Genomic DNA, 15,861 nt, shown 5'->3' on the forward strand with positions numbered 1-15,861 from the left:
CTCTGCTCACACTCACCAATAACTCCGTGTTGCTTAATATACTTGTCAACTCTCCATCCTCCTTCTACTCAACTAATTGGTGGCCTTGACTCACTTGATTCCTCCTTCTTACTTGAGCTGCTTTCTGGATCACCACCTGCCTTTAGTCTATAACAGAATACTACAGACTATGGGGCTTCAACAACAGGCATTTATTTCTCTCAAGTGTGTAAGCTAGAAATCTGAGGTCAGGGCACCAGTGCAGTTGGGTTCTGGTGAGAACCTCTTCCTGGCTTTCAGATAGCTGCCTCCTCGCTGTGGCCTCACATGGTAGAGAAAGAGAGGGAGATCCTACCCTTAAAACCCACCTAAACCTAATTATCTCCCCAAGTCTCCATCTCCTAATACTATCACATTGAGAGGTAGGGCTTCATTATACAAATTTTGGGAGGCACAGTTCAGTCCATAGCACCATCTCTCTTGGATCTCCTTCTGCCTTCCCCAAACTGCTACCGCTACCAACCTTACCATGTCATAAAATAGCTATTCTATATTTAGGACTTAATCTTCGTATCATAACCTGATCAAATCCATTAGCAAACTTTATATTTACTTTCAAATCATGGCTTGAATTCAACCCTTCTTGACACATTTCACTGCTCTCACCCTGATTCAGCATCTTTTATATGTGTAGTTATAATAGCTTCTCTGCCCTAAACCAGGGTGTTGTTTTAACAACTTCAGTGATTCTATTAAAACATAAGCCAGATCGTTGAATATGTCAGCCTGAAGTTCAGAGGAAAGATCTGAACTGGAGATATAAATTTGAGTTGGTATTTAAACCATCAGACTGGATGAGATCCAGGGAGTTATGTGGTTAGATAACAGCAAGCAGTCCAAAGACTGAGCTCTCTGAGTTGAGATGGTAGAGAGAAAAGGAAGAATCCAGGAGAAAGGGAAAGTTACAGCTAGTGAGGTTGGAGAAGGTATGAAAAGACTCAAGACAGAGTTGTGACCAGAAGAGAAGGAAGAAAGTATTTCAAGAAGAGGAAAGCAATCTGCTGTATCAATTGCTGCTGATAAGTTTAGTAAGACGATCACTAGAAAGAATAAAGGAATTAATAATTCCTTTGATAAAACATCCTTCTTTTACTCACAGTAAAACCAGTGATTACAGTGGTTTACAAGGCTTTCATGATTGGCCACCAAATTTCTGATCCCTGGTGTTTCTTCTCATTCATTCATTCATTCCCCTCCTACCCACAGGTCAGGTTGCTTTACTTCATTCATGTCCTGCTGATGCCTCTGTTTAGAATGCTCTTCCCTAGATATCTTCATGGCCTACTCCCTCAATTCCAACTGGTCTTTACCCCAGAGAGACCTTCCTTAACTGGGCTGAATAAAAGAGCCCCTTCTGTAAGGGGCTCTTTCCTATTTTATTTTTACCCTTTTTGTATTTTATTTTTCTCTTTGGCATCTATTCCCATTTGACATACCATGTATTTAGTTGTTTGTTATTTGACTCTCTTCCAGGAAATAAGCTCTCCAAAAGAGAGGATGTGATTGATCTGTTTTGTCTCTGTACACTCAGTGCCCAGCATATATAGTGGGTTCTAAATAAATGTCTGTTGAGTGAGTGAATGAACACTACTGAGAATCTATGTCATAGGTACAAGGAAGGATTTGGCATAGACTGTCCTTAAATTCTCATTCTGGTGTAGCTTCCCAAAGATGATTATATACTGGAGTCATCTGAGAAATGCAGGAGAAAGGGGCAGGTTTTGAGGGTTGTCTTTAGCTTATCAGAGTCAGAGTCTTCAGAGGTGAAACCATAGCCCTACATTTAAAAAATTCTCATGTAACTTTAACATGATGTATTTAGTATACTGCTGGTGGAATTCACTGGTCGAAAGAGTTCCTTTACATTTGTACACAGTTCTTTCAGTCATAAACCTTTACCCCTATTTTAAAGTTGAGGAATAGGCTCAGGGAGTAAGTCCCAGTCAGAGTTCATACAACTGGTAAGTTGTGCAGCTGGGATTGGAACCAGGTATTCTGATCCCAGTGCATACACTTTGCCCACCCTGCCCTGTGCCTCTGCATTGGTGGGACTGGTTTTTATGGCTCTTCCTGTTTTGAGTCCTGATTTGACCAACTAAAGCTATATATGGAGGCAACACAGAATGAAGCTTACTCCTGTGCTACTGCCAATCATTTTTACCATATAGAATGACTGAGGATAATGCGTTCCTGCAAAATTATTGTTGGAATGATTTGAATATGCAGGAAGATATTTTGTGCCAGGAATTGAGGCTGTAGGAGGTAGAAAGGAGGAAGAAAATTCAGTAAACTGATTATGTTCGGCACTCCCAGGGAAACTAGATTTAACTTCAGTTCACATTTTATGAGCAGATTTATGTACTCAGGAATATTCTCCCATCCCCCTCAACAAAGTAGCAGAAATAAAAGACCTCAGGTTATTACTGAGCATCTGAGACATTGGAGTGTTAATGAGGTCTGTGGACAGTCTGGAGAGAACAAAGGAGAGGGAAAAAGAATTAAAGGTTAGAAAGCTGGACTTCTGAGAAAAGGTTAAAAGCACTGGGATTATTTAACCTGCAAAAGTGAAAGAGGAACAAGGTGATAAATAACTCTCTGTAGATGAATTGTGGTTGTTTTTCCCAGTCAATACTTAATGAGTGACTTGTATACTGAACATTATACCAAATATTTTAGGAGAATAATAAATAGCTCATAGTTTCAAGGATCTTGAAATCTAATTGAGTAATTATTATACCTTAGAAATGTATGTATATTTTCTAGAATTTAGAGTAAGATTTAGAGAACTGTCATGCAAAATTAAAATTAACCGACTTGAAACAACCAGTTAGGTAGGAGGGCATTGTCTAGGGGTGTTAGGGATTGAAGGGAAGTTGCTAGGGATATTTAAGAAATGGGACTCTGCCAAATTGTGTCCCATGGGGTATAAATAATATAAGTCAAAAGATGAGACTGCGTGGTCAAAGGAATTTGGGTAATTCTGAGTTAAACAAATGAAACCATTTCCTTTAATGTAGATAATTTGGTGCTTTTAAAACACTATTTGAATTTTCAGTCTCCAGAAAGGAATTTATTTAGAGACTGACTCAACTCTCAATTTATGGAAAAGCTGGAGGGAAAGGAGACTCATAGTGCCTAGGAAGTACTTTGGGAAGTGCTGCCCCAGAGTTAGGTAAGGAGATCTTATAGCTTTCCAACAAAACATACATTTCATTGAGAGACGTTACTGAGAAGACCACCTAAATAGATTGAGTCTCACAAAAGAACTTCTTTCAAAATTGATTTCAATGAGGAGGAAGCAAGTGAAGAAAGGAAGTAACTAAGAAAAGCAAAGCTGACAACCAGCAAATTTAAAACAGATGGAAATGAGTGCTCAACAATGAAGAAGTATCTGAGAATAATATGGATGTAAATAACTAGTGTCAGGGATTGGCTGGATGTTGGAAAAAATGTTAAGGACACAAAACATAGTTTTTCAAAATGGAAAAGAATGCAAGTGAGGCCTGAGATAATTGCTAGAGGAGACAGGCACCATGTTCTTGAATCCTGGAGAAAAGAGAACTTTGCAACTGAGAGTTTCATACCAAATTGTGTTTCTTGTTTTGTTTTTGGTCAAGGAGTATGATTTTCAATGTGAAAATGGCCAAATAAATATTGGTAAGAGAAGCTATTCAAATAGGAGTTTGCTCTAAATCAGTGGTAGTCAACCTGGTCCCTACCGCCCACTAGTGGGCGTTCCAGCTTTCATGGTGGGCAGTAGCAGAGCAACCAAAGTATGAAGAAAAAGATAGATTTAACTATAGTAAGTTGTTTTATAAAGATTTATTCTGCCAAACAGTGAAAATCTGACATAAAGTACTTGGTAAGTAATTATTATTATATGCTTTAACTTGCTGTAACTCTGCTTTATAAATTTTATAAAGTAAAGTTAGTTCCCTACTTTATAAATCACCATTACTGTAGAACCAGTGGGCGGTTAGAAAATTTTTCTACTAACAGAGATACGGTGGTAGGTATAAAAAGGTTGACTACCCCTGGTCTAAATGAATTCGTGTGCCAACCAAGAAAAATTATATCTCAGGGTACTCAGAATCTGCAAATAGAATTTATTCAACCTCTGTGGAGCTTTAAAGTATTGTGGCAAATAGGAATAGAACCAGAAGACAGAAGATGGGCAAGTGTAGCATCAAATTCCAAAAACAAAAAAGAAAGAAAAATATTGTTTCTAACTTAGAAACCAGTGGTCTTAGATTATTCTTGGAAAGTTTTCTAGATTATGGCATTTGAAGTTTATCGGCGTTTGGCAAGAAGTGTAGTGATCACCAGAAGATAGTAAATAATTATTTAAGAAAAAACATTTCAGACCTCTCATTTTCTTTTCATAAAGATTAGCAAGATTGTTAGATTAGGAAAATGTTATGGACAATATATTTTAATTCCTTTTAAAGCATTTTATGAAGCTCCATGTGATGCCTTTTTTTTTAATTGGTGGATTTTTAATCAGTCAAATAATTGCTGTTTGCCTCAGAAGAGGTCTCTGGTAGCAGGCAGGTCATGGGGACTCTGTCTCTGTCCTTGGTTTGATCTAGTCGACCTTGCTTCAAGTGCCTAGGAGACAGTGTTGATGCCATGCATCTTTGGCATACCAATAATAAGAAACTAGAGGGAGAGTGAATGTTTGTTGATAAATTGAAGCAAGGGACAAGACAAAATTTTAATAGGTGTAATTTAATAGAGATAAACGGCAAATGTTGCAATACATAAAGAAACAACTCCATCCATTCATGATAGATTTGACAAGGCTTAACAGTAACACATGCAAGAACGAAATATGGTTTGTGTTATGTGTGAATGCATAGCAGTTAGCAGGGGATCATGGCTGCCCCACATGCGATTGCAATCTTAAACTGCATTGATAAAAATCATACCTCTAAATTGATGAAGCTGACAGCTACTCCTTTTAAGGTACTTGCTAATCTCAAACAAATTGGAGGAACTACAAAGAGAGATGGGTTTAATCTTAACACAAAATATTTCAGCAATTGGAGTCATCCCTTATGGGCTACGTTCAGTATTGACTTATCACCCTATTGTTAGAGTTCTTTAGATGGAGACCTCATGCTTTCATTTTTGACACGTTGTAAAGAAAATGTGGGGTTATGGAGGTACACTAGGTGAATCCTAGGGAAAAATCCCTTCCAACTTTAAAATTTCATGATTTCTTGCTTGATGGAGTATGGATAAATTATGTAAGTGATGAAAGGACATGAATCAAAGAGGAGCTTGTTCTTAGAGGGAGAAATATTGTTTTTTATAACTGGTGGATATTTTTGAATGAATAGAGTAATCCGCCAGTGAATAATGCCCTTTGTGACTTCACAAATTTTGTGTATACCTATTTATCATGTGTGTTTATGTGTGTGTGTGTGTGTGTATATATATATATAATGTCATAGATATCACATATATCATATATAGCATATTTTTATAATATATCATTTATATTATATATTATGTATATATTAAATAAGGTAATATTTTAGCATTCCTAATTTAATATATATGTTATTTTGCTATAATAGATATTTATTTTATTAATATATATATATTAAAAGTCATATATTTCTCCTAAGAGATAGGAAAGTAAGAAGGGAATAACCACAGAAAAATAATTTGCCTTTCCAAGAAAAAGGAGCAGAGGCACTTGTTACCTGTGTAAGATCCTTTCATGAGAAGTCTGGGGAATTGGAGACTCGTATTAGTAAGCTTTCTTTAGGTTATGCTATATAACAAACAGCTTCAAAATCATATTATTTTACCATGACAAGCACTTACTGTTCAGCCATATCACATGAAACTGCATGTGAGCTGCTGCAGCTTTTACCCATTTTCCAGATTATCTTCAGATCTCTCTGATTTATACCCTTCTCATAGCAGAGAAGCAAGAGAGGCAAAGCAAAGTTGTGCAGTTGCTTTAAGAAGTGGCATATATCATATCTATTTATGTTCCATTGGTCAAAGCTAAAGCTAATCATATGTCAAGCTCACATCAATGGGGTTAAGAAGTCTACTCATGGGAGGCAGGGGCGAGCAGTGTGCATATCTACTATATATATGTAAAAGGAAGGAAAGAGATATTTGTGAACAATATACAGTATATTAGAGTTGTTTCTAAAGTGCTTAGATGGAAACAGAGGAAAATTAAGAATAGCAGTGTTCTCAGCAATAGTATCAGTTGAGGCTGGGACATTGAAAATAGGAAGAGGAACTAGTCAAGATAGCTGTTTCTTTTCATTATTCTGTAATTTCCACCTAACTATTAAAATCCTAGTGACCGAATTTCAGATTGGTTAATCTCATGATGTCTGTCCTGGTGTACTGCATGCCACATTATAGTAGTTGTTCAAGTCATAGATATCTTCTTCACTTTTAATTGCTATTTTGACACAAAACCACAAGAATTTGATCCTGTAGATTTTGTAAGTCAATACTGTGAAAGAATATTCATCACTAAAAAGCAACAAAATATTAAAATATGCAACAATATAAGTGAATCTTTATATAAGAATCATTATGCTGTGGAAACAAACACAAAGGACCACGTATAAGACGAACCCTTTTATATGTAAATCTAGAAAAGGTAAAACTCTGGCCACACAATTAAATCAGTGGTTGCCTGGGTCTAGAGATCAGGGGACGAGATGAACCACAAATGAGCAAGAGGAAATTTTAGGGTTTTAGAAATGTTCTATACTTTGATCATGGTAGAGTATACATCAAACTACACGTCTAAACAGGTGCATTTTATTGAATATAAATTACACTTCAATAAAACTGTAAGCAATAAAAAAGTATGCTGGTCAGATGGGTGAGGATAAGCTATCTTCTTTTTAGAAAACCAAAAGAAAAAAATCAAGAAATCTTTCCCTAAATCTTTGAACTTTGTGTATGTCTGTGTTTTAGGAAGAACTTGAAACAGCCAGGAAGTTTCTATATTATGAAATGGGCTATAAATCTCGTTCAGAACAGTTAACAGATCGCACTGAAATCAGCCTCCTGCCTATAGACGTTGACAGGTACTTATAATAAATTTCTATCTCTCTCGTTTTATTTTTCCTCACCTACATAAATATATTTTATAATTATTCAATGTTGTATTCCAGGTACAAGAAGAGATTTCATAAGTTTGATGCAGACCAAAAAGGCTTTATTACCATTGTTGATGTTCAGCGTGTATTAGAGGTAATATTTTTTTTGTTTCATATCTTGGATGGCAAAGAATATAAAGATTATATTAGATAACTTTTTTATCTAGTGATTTCTATAGTAATGTTTCTCTTTTCACTTTTGAAAAGTTGGAAACATTAAAGGATTTGTATAATTTTTAATTAAGCCTTGTTATTTTGTGCTTTTATTTAGAGTGTCAATATCCAGATGGATGAAAATACACTACATGAAATTCTGAATGAAGTAGATTTGAACAAAAATGGACAAGTTGAACTCAATGAATTTTTGCAGGTAAGTTGTCCTGAAAGGAAACAAGTGTATTTGCTTTCATCTTTTGGTTGTCAGTGGGTGCTCAAGAATAGAGTTTTAAGGCTACACAGTTGTCACTTTATTCTGAAAAGGAAGAGAGCTTGAAACCTGTAAAGGTTGATATGTCTGTCCTCAAAAATAAAGCTCTATGTAGTGCATGTTCTTTTTCTTAATTTTTATAAGACACATTCTGTTGTGTTGGGCAGTTTAAGTTTAAGTTAATTATGGCTTTAAGGGGTGAATAAAATGTATGATTTTTTTTAAGAGAGAGGGGCAGACAGGAAGGGACAGAGATGAGAAGCATCAACTCATAATTGTGGTACTTTAGTTGTTCATTGATTGCTTTCTCATATACAGTGTGTCCGTAAAGTCATGGTGCACTTTTGACCGGTCACAAGAAAGCAACAAAAGACGATAGAAATGTGAAATCTGCACCAAATAGAAGGAAAACTCTCCCAGTTGCATACCTCTTCAGTGCAGTTCGATGTGGGCTCACGCACAGATTTTTTAGGGCTCCTTAGGTAGCTATCCCGTAGAGCCTCTACAGACTCGTCACTGACTGATGGCCTACCAGAACGGGGTTTCTCCACCAAACTGCCAGTTTCCTTCAACTGCTTATCCCAGTGAGTAATGTTATTCCTATGTGGTGGCGCTTTGTTATAAACGCGCTGATATTCACGTTGCACTTTGGTCACAGATTCGAATTTAGTGAGCCACAGAACACACTGAACTTTCCTCTGTACCATCCACATCTCGACGGGCATGGTCGTGGGCTACTCCGCTGTATACACGGTGTTACGTCATCATCTGTGCATGCACACATGCTGCCACATCATCCTACAGAAACTGGGAGGGTTTTCCTTTTATTTGGTGCAGATTTCACATTTCTATCATCTTTTGTTGTTTTCCTGTGACCAGTCAAATGTGCGCCATGACTTTACGGACACGCTGTATATGCCTTGACCAGAGGGCTCCAGTTGAGCCACGGACCCTTTGCTCAGGCAAGAGACCTTGGGCTTCAAGCCAGTGACTTTTGGGCTTAAGCCAGCGACTATATGGAGTCATGTCTATGATCCCACACTCAAGCCAGCAACCCTGCACTCAAGCTGGCGGCCTCAGGGTTTCAAACATGGGTCTTCAGCCTCCCAGGTTGACGCTCTATTCACTATGACACTGCCTAGTCATGCAAAAGTATGCTTATTAAAGAAGAATGCCATGGAATACCACTACTGGACCATTCTTTAACTGCTTCAAGGAGGTAACACACTATTTCTGATATGAAAAGTAATTGTTTTTTGTTTTTAAATGTGAGACGAGGGAAGAGTGAGAGACAGACTCCCACATATGCCCCAACCAGGATCCATCTAGCAACCTTTGTCTGGGGTCAATGCTCTGCCCATCTGGGGCTGATGCTCGAGCGCTATTTTTAGTGCCTGAGGCTGATGTGCTGGGAGCAGCCAAGCCATCTTCAGTGCTGGGGGCCCACGCTCAAACCAGTGGAGCTACCGGCGGCAGGAGGGGAAGAGGAGAGGAAAAAAGTAGATGTTCGCTTCTCTTGTGTGCCCTGACCAGGAATCAAACATAGGACGTCTATATGCCAGGCCATTGCTCTATCCACTTAGCTAACATGCCAGGACCTGTGGAAAGTAACTTTTTAAGGAAAAAGTTTTAAAAATCATAGTTGCATTAATTTGAGAATCATAGTCACTTGAGAATCTGAAATGTAATTATTATATTCTTACATTATAAAAACCTGAAAAACAAAAGAAGCATGCATTCTGGGGTTAAGACCATATAATTCAAGCACTTCTATTTTTACTTACTCAAGGCTCAATTGTTTAATTGTAACCATGAAGGAAATACATTTTGGTACTTTAACTTCAAACTGGATGCTGCAAACCATTCCTTAAAAAAGTGAAATTGAACAAACGCATACATATTTGTGGCTGTCCATAGGATTCTGATCATATGAAGAATGTATTGGTTTCTAAGCAGCCAGGTTTTTTTCTGTAGTGCTTCTTGGGCAGGTATTTCAAATGAATGCCAGGTCTTGCTTGCACCATGGCAATGATGAATGCTGAACATGAAATAAATTAATGCTGGGGATTTTGGTCAATGTCAGCCCTTTCTTCACTGTGTCAAGTTAAACAAACAAGATCAAGGCAAAGGAAATGGTAATTGTCTCTCTGGAGATGAGCTGCAGATAAGAGCATTGTTGAATCTAAATGTAGAAAATTTTCACAGGTTGTGTCCAGCATGACAAAAAAGAATGTTTAGTTCTTTATCTTACCATTTAACTAAGCACACATTTTAAATTGAGTTTAAAATTTATGCTTGGCCATCAGAAACCTATTAGTTCATGTTTGTTTAGTTTTTTCTTTTTTAGAATATTTTATTGTTTGTCTCAAGATTTAGAAAACTTTAAAGAAATAGTTTATGTTCATGTGTGTTGTAAATAAACAACAGCATTTAGGGTTGGAAGACCTAGGTTTTAGAAACAATAAGAATCTAATTTTATGGATATGCTGTTTGGTTTGGGTTTTAAGTAATTTTTTTTAATGCAATAGACACATAGAAAATAATTTATACCATTTGCAAGTTTTCTTGTACATTTTAAAATAATTGAGTATTTTTTATTTTTTGTCCAGTTCTCTCTATATAGGAGACTATTCATGCTCTACTAAGTACAGCACAAAGTGTAGTTTTCAACTTTAAAAATGCTGACCGTATTTCTCATGAAATATATTCACTCTGTTATTTTTTTTCTTGTAATATGGTTTCAAGATATATGTAATGTTTAAAGAAACTTTGAATTTTTAAAGGTTGGTACATCATATAATGTTATGGATAAAGAGAAAACTCCACCTCTTATCAGATTTGTTAGCTCTGATAAACTTGGAAAGTCTTCGTGGAATGAGAGACAAAACAAACAATACATTGTTCTGTCTTTAGATGTCTGCATTCTTTATGTTTCATCATTTATCATATACAAAGTCTGTTTTCAGGGGTTTTGTTTTATTATACAATATTTTTCAAGATTAAGAACCCACGTTGACCTCATTGAACACCCTTTTCAGTATAGGTTTGGTTTTTCAATAACCCTCATAGGGGGTTCACAGTAGGTATTACATGGTTATATGACTATTTTTAGGTTTGGGCTCTAATGCCACTTCTGCATGTAGGAGTCAATCTCTAATAGCTTGTGAAACAGTTCTTAGTAAGGTCATGAAATTCTTGTCCAGCACCTTGGCAGATACGTCTGACTCTTTTCAGATCCATTTAAAGAAATGTATCTCTATAAACTAAAAACGATAACCCTAAAAATATTTTGAGAATATATATATATATTTCTGGTGAATTGCTTAGTCAGTTATTTTTGAAATAAATAAATTTAATAGATTGGGGAAGTGATATCAAGAAAAGGAAATAGTTAAAACCACATAAATGTGAAAAAGAAAAAAAATTCCTATGCTCATAATTGGAAAGTGCCTTCAAGATTAAAGGCCTTTGCCCACTGACTGCATATAATTTCAAGACTAATTCTGATTTTATCCATTGGATAAAAATGAATTAGCTAAAATCTGGCTGTGGAGTACTTTTAATTCTTAAGGTAGATCTCTGAGTCCATTTTCAAGGATTTAAATGTGAATTACTCTATCAGGTCTTTAAGGAATTTGGATTTAGGAGGCTTGAGGTTGTCAAGTACAGTAACATTAAAAAAAGAGTAGTTAAATATAGAGCGTGGTTTGTCTTTGTTCAATCTCTGAGATTCATTTTTAAGGTTTTTAAATGAAATTGAAGTTCCAATATTTGAGTTGCTCAAAAAAATATGTGCCCAGAGCACATTAAGGGGCAATAAAGTGATGCATTTGATTTGCACTGAAAGGCAGGCTGATTTCTTAGATGGGTGTAGTTTCTACAGCATTGGTGAAGCACCTGCCACTTCCCCCAATTTTTTAAATATTAAAAAATTGTACACTTGACCTGTAGGACCTGCTGTGGCTTTTGATGGAGCACATAATGACCTCTGCCTATGGCAGAGGTAACTACTAAAATTCTGTTAAGAAGGGAATAGGCCCTGGCCGGTTGGCTCAGTGGTAGAGCGTCAGCCTGGCGTGCAGGAGTCCTGGGTTCGATTCCCGGCCAGGGCACACAGGAGAAGCACCCATCTGCTTCTCCACCCCTCCCCCTCTCCTTCCTCTCTGTCTCTCTCTTCCCCTCCCGCAGCCAAGGCTCCATTGGAGCAAAGTTGGCCCGGGTACTGAGGCTGGCACCTTGGCCTCACCTCAGGCACTAAAATGGCTCTAGTTGTGAAGGAGTAACAGCCCCAGATGGGTAGAGCATCGCCCCCTAGTGGGATTGCCAGGTGGATCCCAGTTGAGCACATGTGGGAGTCTCTCTGCCTCCCCACTTCTCACTTCAGAAAAAATACAATCAATCAATCAATAAATAAATAAATGAAGGTAATAAGCAGCCCTGCCTTCTGAATCTATTGTGTGTTTTCTCTTTAAGCTGATGAGTGCTATTCAGAAAGGAAGGGTATCTGGAAGCCGGCTGGCAATACTGATGAAAACAGCAGAAGAGAACCTGGACAGAAGAGTGCCCATTCCGGTGGACCGAAGCTGTGGAGGATTGTGAGTGTGAGCAGGACATCCTCGGCCACCAAACATAGGAACAACGAATCTTCATGTAACATCAGTTACAAAATACAACACTCCCAAATAGTGGACATAGCTGCTTTCTCTTTTTCTTTAATACTGGGAAACATTCCAAAGCTTTAGGCTGTCGGTGTATACCCTTTATTTGTATTTGCCACTCGCTCTAGCTTCTGCAAAGTGTATATTAACTTTGTTCTCATTTCTGGTGCACCGTGACTCAATGTTTTGTATCCATTTTGTGATCTGTTAGACTGGACATGCTCCCTTTTTTGTGCATTTGTTCATTGATTCTAATTCAATTCTAGAGGTAGAATATTTTTGCTGACATAGAAAAAAGAAGCTGGAAAAACTTGTGCCATACACAAAGCTCAGAGCATTAACCTCGTAGATAGTATTTGTTCTTAAAAGAAATTGAGCTGGAGTGACCTATTACGATAATAGTTTCTGGAGACCTCCTAGTCCCTTCTCCCTCCAACTTGCCTGCCTTCCCCATCCAAACAATTGTACAATTTTATATCTAGAGCATAACTGGCAAAACTGGAGAGAGAAGAAAAAATTTAGATCTGGTTACAGGAGCAAGTTTCAGAGAGAAACTCTGAAAGCTCCCAGAATCACAGGTATAAGATAAGGATAGCAGTGACATTTGCTGGGAGTTACAGTGATAGTTTCATCTCAGCAATTCAGTTTTTTTCCTCAGTCACTGCTGGTTTTTCTTTGACTATTATAGTTGCCAGGAAGATCCTTGCTTTTTTTACTTTAAAACCAGCATTTCAGTGCTAACGGGATGAGACTAAATTTCTCAAATCTTTACAATACTAATAAACTTAAAGATTAAATGCCTGTGTTTATATTTCTACATATGATAGCACAATTTTTAATCCCCAATCTTATATCTTAGAGCATGTTGTATTGTCAAACATTACCTATTTTGCTTAATTTATTGCATTTTTTTTTTGGAGGGGGGGAGTATTTGTAAACAGATAGTAACAAGGATAGAAATAGACCTTAGGTAACTTTATAATTATTTGTAAAAGGCAAAACGCTCAAGATCCTTTTGGTTACATAAAACCCTCTCACTCTGTACTTAGTGGAAAAGTTCTCAGTCAACCAAAAAGAAAAAAGGAAAACCACACTCAACACACACTCACAGACATCCTCCCAACACAACACATAGAGACAAAACACAAACAAAAATCAATCTGTATTGCATTTAACAAATAATGTATTGAATTTAAAGGGCCATTTTGGTATATGTTTTTGCAATATTTTGGTAGCATTTAAGCCAGATATCTGAATATTTATTTATTGTACTTCCCCTTGTAAAGTTAACTACCTACTTTTTGTGTCTCAAGATCAGGTTGTGTATGTAATGGGAAATCTAACCCTTTAGTTAATGTCAGGTTTTCATGGTGCAGACTTAAAAGTCTTAGTTTTTTTTAACTGCTACATAAAACACTTTTGTGCTGTTATTTCTGTTCATGCCAATATTGTAGGAAATCTTTATGACTCTATCTAGTGGGGTATGAGCCTGTATGTCATAATACAAACACTGGAAATTCACTCACTTAAGCACCCCCCACCTCCAAAGATAGCATCTTAACTCCTTTTGTTTCTAAAAAATGTTTTAAACTTGCCACTTTGAATGGAAAACCTAAAACACAGCAAGTGATGCTCCCAGGTACCACTGTGAAATTCTTCTTTCAAGATGTGAATTTTTTACACTGGCTTCTATTTTCTTTTTTAAAACAATGGAAACGTGGCTTTGTAATTTAGTGTTTTTCTATCAAGACAGTAACTTTCACAGTTTAGAATCCAGTGACACTTGCTACAAGAGCTGTCCTTTAAAACATTACAGATGATGTACCACAATATTGTACATTTGTGCTCTCTGTCTTTCTCTCTCCTCTTTTTCTAGTTAGAACATGATAAGGAGACTTGCATCCTCCCTGAACCCATTACAGTGGGGACCCAGCTTTAAACTGGACGACTGGCATGGGCACAGCTCTATTTGTAATGCAGGCCTCGTTTGTGCATGCTTTGCTCTGAGTGAAGTTCTTTTAAGGACAAAGAAAGGCACACTTTTCTGCTTTAGAGCATATTTACTTTTGCTTAAAATCTGCTAATTCTAAAACATACGCTCCTTCATCAATCCCAGAGACTCGTCTTGGAAATGAGTTGGTTCCAAGTCTTTACTGTGAATAAAGCACCCCCACATTTTTGTGTAAGTTCTTAATTAAACCCCACAGCTCCTTTACCTGATTTCAGAAAAGGAGAACAGAAATAGAAAGATAAGCCCCTTCAAAACGCACTTTAAGCATAAAAGAATTTTTTCCCCTTTTTATATAAATGTGATGTAGATCGTCTGTTAGTCTGGGGGTGGGGTGTGCAGAGAATGTATTTGATAATCAAGTGATTTCTTTCAAGAGCCTTTAAGGGGATTCAGGTGGTGGAAACCCCATCTGGGTGGAGAGCAGGGTGCTCCCTTTAATAGCCCCTCCCTGCTCCAACCCTGCTGCAGTCATGACAGTGATGATGCTGGATTATTGGTTAAGCCAAGGTTGCCTGCCTCATATCCAACATGCTGTTTGCAATATTCTTGCTCTCAATCAATTTATATTGAGTGTAACTTTAGGCTTTCTACTATTAAATGCATGCTTCCTATTCTGCTTTAGTTTCTAGCTTTGTTTTGTCTTTTTCAGCGTATGTAGCTTCCTCTTTTACACAATAAAAATTTCATTCTGACTTTTACTAAACCTACTGTAAGAATGATCACTGAGCTTATTCTTTTTTATGTATTTTTAAAGATTTTGGGCATATGAATGTAATAATATTGGTGTCAATACGCATTACCTTGCCCTGTTCTGCATTATGTGAACCCTGTTTAGAGAGTAAAAAGCCCTACTGTGTTTTGAAAGGATATCAAGTAAAAGCCCAGCTGCTGAAGTGGATATACACACTGCATGTTTTCATATGTGGCACTTTTATGTATTGTGTTCAGTTACTGTTCTAGACTGGACTGTTAAATACTGTGTTTGAGGCTGGTTGTCATTTTTATAACTGTCTCGGTGTTTTACCACCATTATTTATTACTTTTGATATACGGAATGAACTGCATGCATTTATAGAGCAATAAGAGGATGTATTTAGTGTGCCTTGTTTTTAACTGAATAAGAACTGAAAGCATGAATCAATAAACCTGATTAAAATGATCCATTTGCTGGCATTATGATGTTACTTGCAGTCAGAGAAATAATTTTGATTACTGTTGAAGTTTAAAAAGTTTGAAAATATTTTCACAAACTATGTTTTTAATGGCACTTACACATTAATTCTTTAGCTTGAAATTTTGTAATTTGATCTCAAAAGTAAATCTCTGCATAGACATGTAATTTTATGAGTCTGCCAGGATTATTTGTATTAATTTGTTGCTGCAGCCTTTAGGGCATGACTTCTGTATTTGTGCAATCCTATTCTAAAATTACATTCATCCTATTACAACTCAGTTGAATTATTTTTTTTCTTTCCTTTTTTTTTTTTTTTGTCTCCCAGAGCCTTTCAGCCTGAAGGTTCCCAGGCACACTGATGAATTTTATCATAACTAAAATCAATAGAAATGAATGGGAAAGAT

General features: G+C 36.8%; 1 protein-coding gene across 2 annotated transcripts in view; it reads left to right on the plus strand.

Moving 5' to 3' along the window:
- Positions 1-15,442, plus strand: part of GPD2 (glycerol-3-phosphate dehydrogenase 2) — a 162,958-nt gene extending 147,516 nt beyond the window's left edge. For both annotated transcript variants that reach the window (XM_066345092.1, XM_066345091.1), the window contains exons 14-17: positions 7,003-7,115; positions 7,203-7,281; positions 7,459-7,557; positions 12,088-15,442. In XM_066345092.1, coding sequence (XP_066201189.1) covers positions 7,003-7,115; positions 7,203-7,281; positions 7,459-7,557; positions 12,088-12,213 — 417 coding nt within the window. In that variant the 3' untranslated portion in view covers positions 12,214-15,442. The remainder of the gene's footprint in view (positions 1-7,002; positions 7,116-7,202; positions 7,282-7,458; positions 7,558-12,087) is intronic.
- Positions 15,443-15,861: the final 419 nt, after the last annotated feature.

This window comes from Saccopteryx leptura, chromosome 7 (genome assembly GCF_036850995.1).
Source record: "Saccopteryx leptura isolate mSacLep1 chromosome 7, mSacLep1_pri_phased_curated, whole genome shotgun sequence".
Taxonomy (NCBI): domain Eukaryota; kingdom Metazoa; phylum Chordata; class Mammalia; order Chiroptera; family Emballonuridae; genus Saccopteryx; species Saccopteryx leptura.